The 16,453-nt window shown below is 39.0% G+C and overlaps 1 protein-coding gene across 4 annotated transcripts in view; it reads left to right on the plus strand.

Moving 5' to 3' along the window:
- ARHGAP28 (Rho GTPase activating protein 28) overlaps positions 1–16,453 on the plus strand; it is a 221,634-nt gene that overhangs the window by 139,266 nt on the left and 65,915 nt on the right. For all 4 annotated transcript variants that reach the window (XM_034995988.1, XM_034995989.1, XM_034995990.1 and 1 more), the window contains exon 4: positions 6,645–6,737. In XM_034995988.1, the coding sequence (XP_034851879.1) occupies positions 6,645–6,737 (93 nt within the window). The remainder of the gene's footprint in view (positions 1–6,644; positions 6,738–16,453) is intronic.

Below are 16,453 nucleotides of genomic sequence, written 5' to 3' on the forward strand. Positions count from 1 at the left end.
CCTCTCCTCCAGCAACCCGAGAGAGAGAGAATCTTAAGCAGACTCCAAGCCCAGTGCAGAAGCCAACGTGGGGCTTGATCTCATGCCCCTGAGATCATGACCTGAGCCAAAATCAAAAGTTGGATGCTCAACTGACTGAGCCACCCAGGAGCCCTTCATGTACCCTCTTTTAAAAAACATGATTATGGGGTGCGTGGGTGGCTCAGTCGTTAAGCGTCTGCCTTCCGCTCATGTCATGATCCTGGGGTCCTGGGATCGAGTCCCACATTGGGCTCCCTGCTCAGTGGGAAGCCTGCTTCTCCCTCTGCTGCTCCGCCTGCTTGTGTTCCCTCTCTTGCTGTCTCTCTCTGTCAAATAAAAAAAAAAAAATCTTTAAAAAACGTGATTATATACAAACAATGAATCATGGAACACTACATCAAAAACTAATGATGTACTGTATGGTGACTCACATAACATAATAAAAAAAATATTTAAAAAAACCAACAGCAAGATTATATTACCTATATACACATTTCAGTGCATGTAACAGAAAATCCACGAAATCATGAGTTATACAAATTTGGATTTTTTTTCTCTCTCTTTAGGAAGAAGGTGAAGGTAGGTGTTCCTTTGCTTCAGCATGGATCCATCTACCTTCTGTCTTTCTATTTTGTCATTCAAATGCAGCCTTCATCCTTTTGCTTATAAGTTGGCTGAGCCACCCCTAGCACTATATTCATGTTCGTGGCTGTTCCTGGCCATTCCTGGAACTTGTACCAGCTTACTCTATCTTTCTGACCTTAGTTTCTTAGAAATCTTACTCTGTAGAGTTCCAGTTACCTTTCATTGCGCAGAAATGTATGTGATCATCAGCTGCAAGAGAGCCTAAGAAATCGTTTTTTTTAGTTGGACACAAAAGTCCCTGAGGAAAAAAAAAATTAGGATTCTTTTAAGGAAGACTGGTGATTGGGTTTGGGGTAAACAGTTAACAGTATTCTCCAGAGAGACCAGTGTCTGTCACCATGCCCTGAATGTAGTGGGCTCTCAGTATTGGCAGATGAATGGCTACATGGCAGTGATTGGTGCACAGCAGTCAGATCTATGGATCTCTCCACAAGTCTGTGTCAATGTACACGTATGTGCAGAACAGATAATTGAATGCACAATTACCCTGCAGAGAACATGCCTTGAATAAACATGCACTTTCATTTTTCTCAATAGCCAGATGATTTTTATTGTATCCCAGCTCCTCTTTTGGATGTGACCCTGGATGAAGAAGGGATATCAGCCATTCCTTGCAGAAATGGTCAACTGGTAAGATGAAGCAAGGGGACTTAAGAGTAAGGAGGCTAGGAAAAGTATTTCAAGGCAGTCAGGAAAACTTGAGCAAAATGCCTACTTGCCTTGTAAGAAAGAAGGAAACAGAGACTCTTAAACTCAGGAATGAATAATTAACTAGTTAAATCCACAAGTAATTACGTGGCTTGTCTGCACTTACAGCAACAAAACCACAGCTGCAGTTCCAGCCCAGCCAGAAGTCAAGATGTTGGGGACGTCATCAGCTAAACTTTTGTTCTTTCTGCTGAACACGTAATGGAAAGTCTTATGCTACTCTCCATGTATCTTTCAATATTTATTTAATTCTCAATATAAGAAATACTTTGACATTTCAGTTTTTTTCTCTATGTAAATATTTTATGGGAGGCAGCACTGTAGCATCTTATATGTATAACAGTAAGTGGGGAAAAGTGCACTATCTAGCGCAGGAGGTAAACACATTTCATTAGAGCCCACCTTGTCTGTTTTAGTTCAGAGATTCAAAGAGTGCTAATCTGAGTTCATAACTGCTAATGACATGATCTCAGTAGAAGGTTTTTTGTGTGTGTGAGACGAATCTCATGCCATGATCTATACCACTTGGCATAAGGCCTGGGTCCTCTTACTGAAGTGATGCACCCGGAGTAGAGACATGGAAGGATATGGGTTTACTGACATCTGCCTCCACTTGGACTCATGGCAGCAGAAAATTTACCGTGAGAGACTTTCCTCTGTTAAGACTCATGTGTTACCTTCTCTTAAGCTCTACTTTTTTTCTTCCTGGCAGAAGAAAAGGGATTCTTTAGATGTTCTAAGAGTAACCCTTGTACCATCCTTGATCTGATCAATACCGATGATGATGATCTTTAGTTTCTATACAGCTTATTTTCATCTTACACATATTTTATGTGGGACATTCTGTTTGGATCTTAAAAAATTGTCCCAATACAGGCCAGCTGTTGGTTCCTTCCAGATTCTGCTTAAGGATTTGGATGTGTCTAGTTTGTGTTCTGGCTGCTCTTCTGTTGCCTGAGGGGTATGTCAAGTTCTGGAGGTGGAGTGTGGTCACCTGGGGCTGTGAGCAATCCTGTATTGCAAATTTTGTCACTAGTTTTTTTTTTTTTTCTAATTTCATTATTTTCTCATAAGAGTATTAATTCCATTTAGTTAGAAGTCTTTACTTTTTCTGTTGAGTTGGCAGGAAGTGTCCTCAAGTTTTAGATTGTTCCTGCATCATAGGGAGTCTTACACACCTTACTTCCAACCAGGACTCTTGATCCAGGTTGTGATTCTTCTCTGTCTGCCCTTTATTCCTTCAGACCAGCCAGAGGAGGCACATGCAGAGTAGATACTAGTGTTTTCAAATAGTGGATTTCTGTCAGCTTTTATCCTAGCTGACTCTGTCTACAATTTTGATCGCCTCCTCTTCATCCTGTGGGTGAGGGAGGGATTCCCACCCTAGGGTTACAGGGGTGACTTGACATTCAGCAACAGACAGACAAGAGCAACAGCAATTTATTATCACATGTTCTCACAGCCTGGGGGAGGAAGACACCACACAGAGCCACATGTGGGGTGCACTTGGGAACAGAATGAATAACCAGGGTGTAGGAGGCGGGCTTTGTGTAGTATCAAGAGAGTGAGGTGACCCTTGGTTCCCATGGGAGGATGTGATTGGCTTGTTTGAATAATTCCACCGGCTGACAAGGAACTGAAACCCATTACTCAAGGATAAGCAGGAATTGTGTCTGGTCCCCTGGATAAGGAGCATTGTCTGTCTAGGGGACCTTATATGAGGGGCAGAGTAGGAGGGGAGCTTGTAGTTAGAGCGCTATGGTCCTTCCGCTTTTACCAGATGTCAAGGCGGCACGGAAGAGTGAACTTTATTTGAAGTCTTATATACCACACCCAACACAGCCACCCTGGCCATGGACTCTCATGATTAGTCTAGGTATCTTTTGTTTCTTTTCCCTTTTATCGCTGTTTCACGTATTTCAATTCCTTGAAGGTCTTATCACCTTTTAAAGGTGAATTAAAGGGGCAAGTGTGGTGCCAAACACGTGAAGAAATCTTACAGTGAGATGGAAGAGGACATAAAGTTTTGTTCCAGTCCTACCCCTGAACTACTGACCAGTTTCTAGAATGAGAAAGCGAGTACTGTTCTTTCTCCCAGGAAGATGGTGAAGGCTAGCATAGCAGAGTAACTACAGAGAATAGTATAAATATTAATTTGCATAATCATATGTATTACAAAATGTTACATCTTCTTAGCAGATTGCACCTTTTATCCTTTGAGCAAATCTGGCAATAAGTATCTGTGGATACTAAATTTTCATACCCAAAAAGCATAAATCCTAAATTGTTGAGTATCAAAGTGATAGGCCCTATATTAATTTTTTTCAGAAATTTGTAAATATTAATGTTTGCTTTTTCATATAGTATTAATGTTGAGAAGTCTGATGTCTCTCTAAATCTTATTCCTTTGTTTCCTTCTCTCATTTTTATATTTCTGGAAGCCTTTTACATTTATCTTTAGTGTAGGAGACCTGAACTGTCATCAGGATATGACATCTTTTTTTAAATTTATTTTTTATTTTTATTTTTTTAAAGATTTATTTGAGAGAGAGAGCTCATGTCCATGTGTTTGGCAGGGCGGTTGTGGGGGGTTGCCAAAGGGAGAGAGAAACCTAAGCAGACTCCGGGCTGAGCCCAGAGCCTCACGCAGGGCTCAATCTCATGACCCTGAGATCATGACCAGAGCAGAAATCAAGAGTTGGATGCTCAACTGACTGCACCACCCAGGTGCCCCTGACATCTTTTTTAAAAATCATCATCAACACTTAGCTTTTTGTTGCTGAAAAATGTTCCTTTTCTTTCAGTTCTGGCCATTCTCTTTCCATTATTTCTTTAATTACTTTATTTTTCCATTTTCCTGTTCTTCCTTTCATTGCCTACGTGTTAAACTCACATAGTTCTTAAATTGTATGTTATATTTCCTTACTTTTTTCCTATTTGTTCTGTATGCTAGTAGATTTTGTCTATATCATTTTGGAGATTCCTAATTCTCATTTTTGCCATGAGTGGTTATAATTGAGCCTCTGCTAATTTTTTAATTCAGTAGTCATACTGTTAATTGACAGGAACTCCTTCTTTTTCACTGACTTCCACTTTATTGTGATAGTCCTGATTTATGGTTGTAAAATCTTCTCAAATCTCTCTGAAATCAAGTTATTTTAAGCCTTTTTCCTTCCCTCAATTCTTTTTCCCAGAATGTTTATCACTGTACTTTTTTAGAATGTTGATTTTTCGCCATGAGTGACTTATTCATTACATTAATTTTCTCCAATGTCTGATGGTCCTTGGTGATTGATTTATATTTATTAATGGATTAGATTAACCAATTAGTGACTTACGGTGTGTTATTGCTGATAATTTCCCAAAGGATTCTTTATGGAATGAGGGGGCTGATTTTGGATACTGTGTAAGTCAGTAAGGTATGTGAATGGAAGTTAGTTTAACTGTACATATGGGTGAGTATCCACGCTCATATGCACATGTGTGCACACACATGCACACACCAAAGGGAGAGTGGTAAATGGCTTCATTTCTTGCTATGCAAGACAAAAACTGATGTTTTCCTTTTATTCTCCCTTCTATGACTTTCATGGAGGTCCAGAGTTACCTGATACTGAGATGTGTTTTGTTCTCAACCCTGGTCAACTTCCCAAGGCAGGTGGTTCACTTCAGCCAGAGTGCTTTTCTTGGATCCATAGGTAGCTGCTGCCTGCTGTTTGGTGTAAAGGGAGCCTCTGGGAGGTCTGTCTGGCCCTTCCGGTTGAGGACACACTTTATGATACATTATTGTGGCCATTGAGCTAAGGCCCCTTCCTGCCCTTTGTAATTTTCACACTGAGCTTACTTGATTGTTTGTATGTTTGCTTTTTGTAGATTTATCCTTTCCTTGCCAGCAAAAATTGTTTTATGCTGTTCTTAAGCTAAGTTCTGTACAATTATGAAATACATTGTTTACATTTTATTTCCCAGGAATTTCTAACAATTTCTCATCTGTTATTAGGACACCTTGTTGGTTTCCAGTGCCATTTGGAGCTGTTCTTACAACAATACATACCTTTCTTAAGTTCGGAGTGATTGTGAGCAGTGTGCTCTCAGTCCTCTGCCCTGACCTGGTTTCTTGTACTGCCTCTTTAGCATTGTTTCCACTTCAAAACAGATGTCTGTTTTTCTTAATATAATGCATACACATTGGGGGAAAGTTAGAAAATATGGAAAAGCAAGATGAAAAACAACAGTTTCTGAAGTCTCATGTAGCAGTTTATGGTTTCATTGATACCCAGTATGTTTAATTTGGCAAAATGTTGCTTCAGTCATGGAATAGAATAATTGCATCTTATTTTGGGGACTGCCATTATATCATTAATGCTGCTAAAAATCTTAGAGCATATGCACAAGACCTACAGTGCCATCTATCACAATCAGAATAGTCTCCAAACACACTTGCTGCATAATGAAAATCAGAGCTTTTACAATATTCAGTGAATGGGAATGAAATTTTGGGTTCAGTCTTATGTGTTTATGAGTTAGTCAATCTAATGTATTTCTAGTTTCTTGATTGAAAAAAACTGACCACTCTTGCTGATTTATAAATCATTACAAAAAATTATGAAGTCTGATTTTAAAGTGGCATAGGTTGTTTAATCAGTAAGCTTCATGACTTACATGATTAGGGATTTATTGTCCTTATAAAATAAGAAGTCTGGGGCTGGTGTGGCCGATATCCCTAGCATGGATCTACCAACTTTTTCATCTTTCCAGTCTGCTCCACTTAGCCTGTGGGCTAATATTTAATGCTTATCAAGTATCTGGGCATCACAAACACTGTGTCCATGTGAAGAAGCAGCAGCATCAGCCAGCGGATTTTATCCACTTTATCAAGAAAGCATTAGCCTTCCTGGATGCTCTAGCAAGTAGGAGTCTACTTGCATCTCATTGGTCATAGCCATCACATGATCACACTTTAGTCTTTTTAGTTTAGACATAGCATCTTTGGAGCAGATCGTGATATTCAGAAGTTAAAGAAGAAAAGAAAAGTGGATTTTGGCAGGCAATTAACAGTGGATTTTGAGAACAACTTATGCTGTAATGCACGATCAGTATTAATTGTGGACGAATTGGTGAATGCCATTACCATTGCACAGGTAGTCATTAACTCCATTTATCACCACATGGCTATACATTTAAAGAGTCTTATATAATGTATAATTGAATAAACAGTCATGTTGGGACAGATATGCCTGGATAAAAATGACTTTCATTTCTCTCATTAGCCAGGTGATACCTGTGATAACCATACTGCTCAGTTGGATGGAACCCAGGAGGAAAAAGAGCTGCCAGGAGTTATCAAAACAAGTGGTTCCTTGGTAAGTTACAGCAGGATAACCTGGGGTAGGGATGAATGAAGAAGTCATTTTTTTCAGGGTGCCTGGGTGGCTCAGATGGTTAAGCGTCTGCCTTCGGCTCAGGTCATGATCCCATGCTCCTGGGATCAAGCCCCGCGTCTGGCTTCTTGCTCTGCAGGAAGCCTGCTTCTCCCTCTCCTGCTCTCCCTGCTTGTGTTCTCTCTCTGGCTGTCTCTCTCTCTGTCAAATAAATAAAATCTTAAAAAAAAAAAAAAAGTCATTTTTTCAAGACAATCAGGCAGAACTTCAGAACAGTGCACCATAATTAAGATGGCTGGATAGCTACGGCTCTCAACATACCTATCCACCTTTACTCAATTTGCAGGAAAACATTCAGCAGTAAATAAAGCCAAGTTTCATAGTTAAACCCACAAATAACTGCATGCTCTATAAAAACAGATAAATACCCAGAGAACTAATGACTGTAGGCCTTTTCTGGGGCAGATTTATTTCCTTTACATTTTTTTTTATTTAAAAAAATTCTCGGGCGCCTGGGTGGCTCAGCGTTAAGCGTCTGCCTTCGGCTCAGGTCATGATCCCAGGGTCCGGGGATCGAGTCCCACATCGGGCTCCCTGCTCGGTGGGAGGCCTGCTTCTCCCTCTCCCACTCCCCCTGCTTGTGTTCCTGCTCTTGCTATCTCTCTCTCTGTCAAATAAATAAAATCTTTAAAAAAAAAAAATTCTCATAAAAATGTTCATTCCATCAAGTCATAGGTCCATCTCTTGGAGGAGAAGCAGGTGTCCTCAGGTTTCTATTATTTGTCCAGTGCAAGGTGAAGATCAGGCGCCTTTCTTTTGACCATACATGTAACCCCAGGTATCCAGTGCTCCCTTCTTCCCCCATCTCCCTGCTTGCCCATCCCCACTTCTCCTCCCAGGTGACCCAGAGGAGGGCACAGTCAGGCAAGCCTGAGGAGGAGGATGGAGCTTATTATCTATTTCCAACTAGGAAAGGTGACTTCATTTATGGTTTAGCCCAGAGCATTTTCTCACAGGTTTCTATGTGCACTCCTACTTTAAGTTATCTTTTCTCTCGTTTGGTGGAAGTTATGTAGTCTCTTTTCTTTTTTTATTTTTCTGTCCTCATACTCCCTCTCCTAACTTCCTCCCAGATAACAAAAGGCAGAATGGTGAATCCCAGTAGGTTCCCTCCTCCCTGTTGAGATGGTGTTGGGGAGAGTCTTTGTTTGAATGTGCATATAGTGAACCCAGGTGTGGTTACTCACACTTTTGGTTGTCTTTTCTCATAATTTGGACATGATGGTTGTCTTTTTAAAAATTTTCTCCATTCGCTTTCTTCATTAGTGCTGTTTTGATGGGGAGGGGGGTTGGATTATAGAAAAGAATTTATGTTATTCCTGGAATATCTCTCTCTCCAGTCACCACTCATGTAAATGTTGCTGGGAATCTTTTTTCCTATTTTTAAGTTATGTTTTGTTCACCGTATTAGGTTTTAGGAAAGAGAGATTTGATCATCTGACTTAACTTTCCCATTTAATCCCAGAATATAACCCCAATTGTTTATAGAAATAATATAAATTTTTTTTATATTAAAAATTATCCCCAGTCTGCTCCCTGCTAGTATTTAACCTTTAGTTCCCTTAACTTAAGCGCACAAATCCTTTACTTCTGAAAACAAATCAACTTTCTCTTTCAAGAATATTCCCTGAGCTTTCCAGTGGTAGAAGATTGTTTTTTTTTTTCTCATCTTTTAAAATGGGAAAAAGATTTGAATAGATACTTCACCCAAAAAGATGTGGATGGGAAATAAACTCATGAAGGGTGCTCATCAGTATCACTAGTGATTATGGAAATACAAATAAAGCCACAGTGAGATATTTCCACATAACCTATGGAATGACTAAAATTAAAAAGACTGCTAAGGGTGCAGAACAGCTGATGCTCTCCTGCACTGCTGGTGGGAATGTAAAATGGTCCATCCACTTTGGAAAATAATGTGGCAGTTTCTTAAAATGTTATGCATATACCTACCACAGACCCAGCTGTTCTACTCATACATAATATATATTCATACAAAGACTGAGTCACAAATGTTTCTAGCACAATAGCCCAAATGTTTCTAGCACAATAGACTGAGCCACAAATGTTTCTAGCACAAGAGGAACAGTTTTTTACTTACAGATAAATGGATGGACAAATTCTGGCATATCCATACAACAGAATATTACTCAGCAATAAAAACCAATGAACTATTGATATGTACAACATGGATGGATCCCAAAGTGGTTATGCCATGTGAAAGAAGCCAGACCAAAAAGATTCAATTTATGTAAAATTATGGAAAACGTAACTAACCTGTAGTAAGGGAAAGAAGATTGTGATTGCCTGGGGACCTGGGGATGGATGAGGAGAGGAGGGAAGGAGAGGTTAACAAAGGGATATAAGAACATTTTTGTGGTGCTGGTTTTGGTCATTATCTTGACTATGGTGATGGTTTCACAGGCCTACATATTTATCAAAACAACATCAAACTGTAGACTTTACTCTTTAAATATTTGCAGTTAATTGTATGTCATAGCTCAATAAACCTTTAAAAAAGAGTCCACATGACATCTTATGATTTTATTAATATCCAAAGTGTTTATTTTTCAATAAGTTACTTAAATAGTCTGTTTACGTATTATATGCAGTTGACTCTTGACTCTAAATCACAAATGCCACTGAATTTGGCATTTACAAAAGTCTTACAATGCAGTCTAACATCATAACAAACCTCTACAAATCACTTCTTGTATAGATAAGATGTGCAGTCCACAAAAATGAATTAGTCATTCAAGGTGTTAGTCTACTGAAAAAGCAAAGTAGTTGATCTAGTTTATTTCCGTGTCTTAAGTGAAAATCAAATGGCTGCACTTGCTATTGATTCCTAATTCACTGCAGAATACAATCATAGCATCTGTTAAAAACAATGTCAGTTACATCTGTGTTTGTTTTGTGGAAAAGAAAATCTAAAGAACTTTAAAGAAGTAGGAGTTTGTTTTAATCACAAAACAAGTAACTGCTGGTGGGTAGACCATTGCGGGTACAAGTGCAATACAACGCAATGCCAGTCTTAGCATGAACTTCTACCTTTTTACTTTTATGCTGCCACCATAGCATGCGGATTTAATCCTTATGCTTACAAGATGGTTAGCAAACTCTGGATACCATGTTGATGTTCCCGATAGGAACATGTGTCACCTGACTAACCGTTACTAATAGAAAACCTTAGCTGTCCTGGAAAACCTTTATGGTAGAATTTCTGTTATTGCTAATTGACTGACTTTTGCACTCTTAACATTATTTGTTTTTCTTATTTTAGTTGCCTAAATCTCATTCCTTCATAAATGAGGTTTTTTTTTTTTTGTTTACCCTGCCGATTTTTGAATTTTTGAATTTTTAATTTATTTCGAATCTTTTCCTGGAGTTCTGAACTTTCATGAGGATCTGCCGTTTATTTCATTCATTTTGGTCTCTGCTCGACAAGTTCTTTCCACCTGAGAACTGTTTTTTTCCCCTCTAGTTTCTGGACAATGTCTTCTGTTATGTCTTAAGTCATTTTTTTTCCCCTATTTTCTGTGCCCCACCCGCCTCCGCAAGCACATATTAGATGGTTGTTGCCAGGCTTAAATTGAATTTCGGTATCTTCTTTTTTTTAATTTTTTTTAGAGATGGGGGAGGAGGGAAAGGGAAGGGCAGAGGGAAAGAGAAAGAGAGAGAATCTTAAGCAGGCTCCACCCCCAGTGCGGACCCTGATACAGGGCTCCATCTCACGACCCTGAGATCATGACCTGAGCCAAAATCAAAAGTCAGACGCTTAACCAACTGAGCCACCCAGGCGCCCCTGAATTTCAGTATCTTCTAAATTTCTTCTCATGTTAGTCTGTTTGCTCTGTTTCTTCATCTTTATTTTCCAGATTAGTGATTTTTTTTCTTGGTCGTGAATGTAGTTTTTTAGCTTGTCTCACTCTTTTTCTAAATTTCAGTAAACAAATTCTTATTTCTCAAGAACAACTTTTTCCCCATTATTGCAGCTGTGGGTTCTTGGTTCGTAGCAGCAATAGCCCCTTAAATCACACTGAAGAGAAGAATTAAATTTTTTTAAGGAATCACATTATTTTTATGTTTTTTACTGAGGTATAATTTACAAACAGTAAGTGCATGTATTTTAGGTGTGTAATTCAATTAGTTCCAACATGTTTTTACCCATACAACCAAGTCCATCAAAACAGAACATTTCCATCACAGCAGAAATCTCTCTGAGGCCCTTCCCCGCCAATTGTCCTCCTGCTCCTACCCAGGCAAGCTCTATGGTGATTTCTAACACCTTAGGTTGGTTTTAACTCTCACATAAATAGAACTATAAATACAAAATGCACTCTTGTATCTGCCTTTTTTTCACTTACAGTAACTTTTAGATTCATCCATTTGCTGCATGTGATAGAAGTTTGGTTCTTTTATTACTACTAGTAATCCATTACATAAATATACTACTATTGGTATATCTATTCACCTGATGATGGACATTTGGATTGTTTCCAATTTTGAGCAGTTATGCCTAAGGCCACCATGAACATTGATTTCACGTAAAGGATGTGTATTGTCATTTCTCTTGAGTAAAAGTACAATGTAATTCAGAGTTTTGGCAAACAAGCCACCCACAGGTCATCACCCATAGCTCATAAACTCAGCAAGGAATAATTTAGTAGGTAAATAAAAAATAACTAAATTCTAAAAACATCTATAGGGAGAAACAACAACAAAAACTAATTTTTGTGTATATATCCCAAGTAGAGGATGTTGTGAACTAAAGCTTGGTCCTCACGGGTGAACTCATACATAAAAATAATAGACTACCATATAAATTTTTTTTCAATACTTTCAGTATCAACTTAGATACAAATATTTAGGTTTTTTTCCAGTTATTTTTCAAATATAAACATCCTGTGGAGAAATGTCAGCTTTTGGAATGTGTAATAATAAGTGACACAAACAGTAAAGTGTCTCCCTGAGTGTGAGAACCATCTGGTCAGGGAAGTGCACACTCCCGTTGAGTGACAGCAAGTGTTTCAGGTTTTAGGTTTTGCCTTCAGTGCAGAGAGAGCTTCTGACCGGGACTATGGATCCAGGGTGTTTTTCCCTTTCCAGCTCGCCAGTCCCTCCCTTGTATTGATGTCCATTGAGAATACTGTCACAGCAAGAGGGTGAGATGATCCACCAGATGTTCCCTCCAAGGAAGCATAGGGTAGAAAGTGTTCTATAAGGCGGAAGGTACCAGCACACTCTTAGGTGGAATTATACAGCTCTGTGGGCCCCTGAAGTTCTCTGTAGAATCATAGCACAGACTTTATTAATTTTTAATTGATGAGAAAATTGCTGTATATTTCCTCTGCACTTGAGTAGATCAGTTTTCCCAAAGGCTGAAATTATTGATTGTGTGTTCTTAGAAGTGGGGTGTACTTAACTTTGAAGTGTGTAGAGGAGGCAGGTAGGTTAGTAAACATTATCCACAGATGCCAAACCAATGACAGGGATGAAAAACCGAATTTATTACTTCCAGGCAAAACTGATTTCTTTCAGGCTCCCCTCCATGTCTTTTTTAGGCCTCCTGATTTCCTTCTCTCTTAGACCCGTATACTCATGCTAGGATCCCACCCTCCAAGGCAGTTAGTTCATTTTATTTAGACTACATATTGGGGGATGTTCCTGCATTATATTTAGGGGTTGTCTATATATTTAAAAGGTTGGTCTACTTGGCTTCTATTTTGCAAACATTTTTAACTATTTACCTGGGACCCTTTCATACTCTTTGTACAATTCTGTTGTTTTTTCCTCCCTCTCTAGAAATTTTCTTTTATGCTACTCTTAGGTAGAGGTTTTTATTTTACCAAACCAATTCTGTTTTTCATCTAGAAATTTCTGAGTTGGTCCACTACGGAATTTTTTTTTTTTTTAATTTTATTATGTTACGTTAGTCACCATACAATACATCATTGGTTTTTGATGTGGTGATCCACGATCCATTGTTTTCGTGTAACACCCAGTGCTCCATGCAGTATGTGCCCTCCTTAATATCCATCACCGCGCTAACCAATCCCCCCTCCCCCCTCCCCTCTAAAACCCTGTTTGTTTCTCAGAGTCCATAGTCTCTCATGGTTCATCTCTCCCTCCAATTCCCCCCCCCCACCATTTTTCCCTTCCTTCTCCTAATGTCCTCCATGCTATTCCTTATGTTCCACAAATAAATGAAACCATATGATAATTGACTTTCTCTGCTTGACTTATTTCACTTAGCATAATCTCCTCCAGTCCCATCCATGTGGATGTAAAAGTTGGGTATTCATCCTTTCTGATGGCTGAGTAGTATTCCATTGCATATATGGACCACATCTTCTTTATCCATTCATCTGTTGAAGGGCATCTCGGCTCTTTCCACAGTTTGGCTATCGCGGACATCGCTGCTATGAACATTGCGGTGCATATGGCCCTTCTTTTCACTACATCTGTGTCTTTGGGGTAAATACCCAGGAGTGCAATTGCTGGGTCATAGGGTAGCTCTATTTTTAAATTTTTGAAGAACCTCCACACTGTTTTCCAAAGTGGCTGTACCAACTTGCATTCCCACCAACAGTGTAAGAGGATTCCCCTTTCTCCACAACCTCTCCAACATTTGTTGTTTCTTTCCCTGTCCATTTTTGCCATTCTAACTGGTGTAAGGTGGTATCTCAATGTGGTTTTGATTTGGATTTCCCTGATGGCTAATGATGATGAACATTTTTTCATGTGTCTGTTAGCCATCTGTTTGTCTTCTTCAGAGAAGTGTCTTTTCATATCTTCTGCCCACTTTTTGACTTGATTATTTGTTTGTTGGGTGTTGAGTTTGAGAAGTTCTTTATAGATCTTGGATACCAGCCCTTTATCTGTAGTGTCATTTGCAAATATCTTCTCCCATTCTGTGGGTTGCCTCTTTGTTTTGTTGACTGTTTCCTTTGCTGTACAGAAGCTTTTATCTTGATGAAGTCCCAAAAGTTCATTTTTGCTTTTGTTTCCCTAGCTTTTGGAGATGTATCTTGAAAGAAGTTGCTGTGGGCGATGTCAAAGAGGTTACTGCTTATGTTCTCCTCTAGGATTTTGATGGATTCCTGTCTCACATTGAGGTCTTTCATCCACTTTGAGTTTATCTTTGTGAATGGTGTTAGAGACTGGTCGAGTTTCATTCTTCTGCATGTGGCTGTCTAATTTTCCCAGCACCATTTTTTTCCATTGCATGTTTTTTCCTGCTTTGTCAAAGATTATTTGACCATAGAGTTGAGGGTCCATATCTGGGTTCTCTGTTCTGTTCCATTGCTCTGTATGTCTGTTTTTGTGCCAGTACCATGCTGTCTTGGTGATCACAGCTTTGTAATATAGCTTGAAATCGGGCAACGTGATGCCCCCAGCTTTGTTTTTCTTTTTCAACATCTCCTTGGTGATTCGGGGTCTTTTCTGATTCCATGCAAATTTTAGGATTGTTTGTTCCAGCACTTTGAAAAATGTCATTGGAATTTTTATCGGGATGGCACTGAAGGTATAGATTGCTCTGGGTAACATAGACATTTTAACAATGTTTATTCTTCCGATCCATGAGCATGGAATATTTTTCCATCTTTTTGTGTCTTATTCAATTTCTTTCATGAGTGTTTTGTAGTTCCTGGAGTATAGATCCTTTACCTCTTTGGTTAGGTTTATTCCAAGGTATCTTACGGTTTTTGGTGCTATTGTAAATGGAATCATTTCTCTAATTTCTCTTTCTACAGTTGCGTTGTTAGTGTATAAGAAAGCAACTGATTTCTGTGCATTGATTTTGTATCCTGCCACATTACTGAATTGCTGGATGAGTTCTAGTAATTTGGGGGTGGAGTCTTCTGGGTTTTCCACAGAAAATATCATGTCATCTGCGAAAAGAGAGAGTTTGACGTCTTCTTTGCCAATTTGAATACCTTTTATTTCTTTTTGTTGTCTGATTGCTGTTGCTAGGATTTCTAATACTATGTTGAACAGTAGTGGCGAGAGTGGGCATCCTTGACGTGTTCCTGATCTTAAGGGAAAGGTTCTCAGCTTTTCCCCATTGAGGATGATATTCGCTGTGGGTTTTTCATAGATGGATTTTATGAGCTTGAGGAATGTTCCCTCTATCCCTGTACTCTGAATAGTTTTAATCAGGAAAGGATGTTTTATTTTGTCACATGCTTTTTCTGCATCAATTGAGAGGACCATATGGTTCTTCTCCCTCCTCTTATTAACGTGTTCTATCACATTGATTGATTTGCGAATGTTGAACCACCCTTGCATCCCGGGGATAAATCCCACTTGGTCGTGGTGGATGATCTTTTTAATGTATTGTTGGATCCTATTAGCTAGGATTTTGTTGAGGATTTTGGAATCCATATTCATCAGGGATAGCGGTCTGAAATTCTCCTTTTTGATGGGGTCTTTGCCTGGTTTGGGGCTTAAGGTAGTGCTGGCCTCATAGAATGAGTTTGGAAGTTTTCCTTCTGTTTCTATTTTTTGAAACAGCTTCAGTAGAATAGGTATTATTTCTTCTTTGAATGTTTGGTAGAATTCGCCAGGGAATCCATCAGGCCCTGGACTCTTGTTTTTTGGGAGGTTTTTGATCACTGCTTCAGTCTCGTTACTGGTTATTGGCCTATTCAGGTTGTCAGTTTCTTCCTATTTCAGTCTTGGCAGCTTATAGGTTTCCAAGAGGGCCTCCATTTAATCCAGATTGCTCAGTTTATTGGCATACAGTTGTTGATAATAATTTCTGATAATTGTTTCTATTTCCTTGGTGTTAGTCATGATTTCTCCCCTTTCATTCATAATTTTATTAATTTGGGTCCTTTGTCTGTTCTTTTGGATAAGTCTGGCCAGTGGTTTATCGATCTTATTAATTCTTTCAAAGAACCAACTTCTAGTTTCGTTGATCTGATCTACTGTGTTTCTGGTTTCTAATTCATTGATTTCTGCTCTAATTTTAATTATTTCTCTTCTAATGCATGGCTTAGGCGTCGTTTGTTGCTTTTTCTCTAGTTCTTTAAGGTGTAGAGTTAAGTTGGTGAATTCGGGATTTTTCTATTTTTTTTGAGTGAGGTTTGGATGGCTATGTATTTCTCCCTTAGGACCGCCTTTCAGTATCCCATAGGTTTTGGACCGATGTGTTTTCGTTCTCATTGATTTCCATGAATTGTTTAAGTTCTTCTTTGATTTCCTGGTTGACCCAAACATTCTTTTTTTTTTTTTTAAGATTTTATTTGTTTATTTGAGAGAGAGAATGAGAGAGAGAGAGAGCACATGAGAGGGGGAGGGTCAGAGGGAGAAGTCCTGATGCGGGACTTGATTCTGGGACTCCAGGATCATGGAGTCAAGCGAAGTCAGTCGCTTAACCAACTGAGCCACCCAGGCACCCTGACCCAAACATTCTTGAGCAGAGTGGTCTTTAGCTTCCAAGTGTTTGAATTTCTGCCAATTTTTTTCTTGTGATTGAGTTCCAGTTTTAGAGCATTGTGGTCTGAGAATATGCAGGGAATAATCTCAGTCTTTTGGTATCAGTTGAGACCTGATTTGTGACCCAGTATATGGTCTATTCTGGAGAAAGTTCCATGTGCACTTGAGAAGAATGAGTATTCTGTTATTTTGGG

The sequence above is a fragment of the Mirounga leonina genome, unplaced genomic scaffold (assembly GCF_011800145.1).
Source record: "Mirounga leonina isolate KUSES-001 unplaced genomic scaffold, KU_Mleo_1.0 Mir_93, whole genome shotgun sequence".
Taxonomy (NCBI): domain Eukaryota; kingdom Metazoa; phylum Chordata; class Mammalia; order Carnivora; family Phocidae; genus Mirounga; species Mirounga leonina.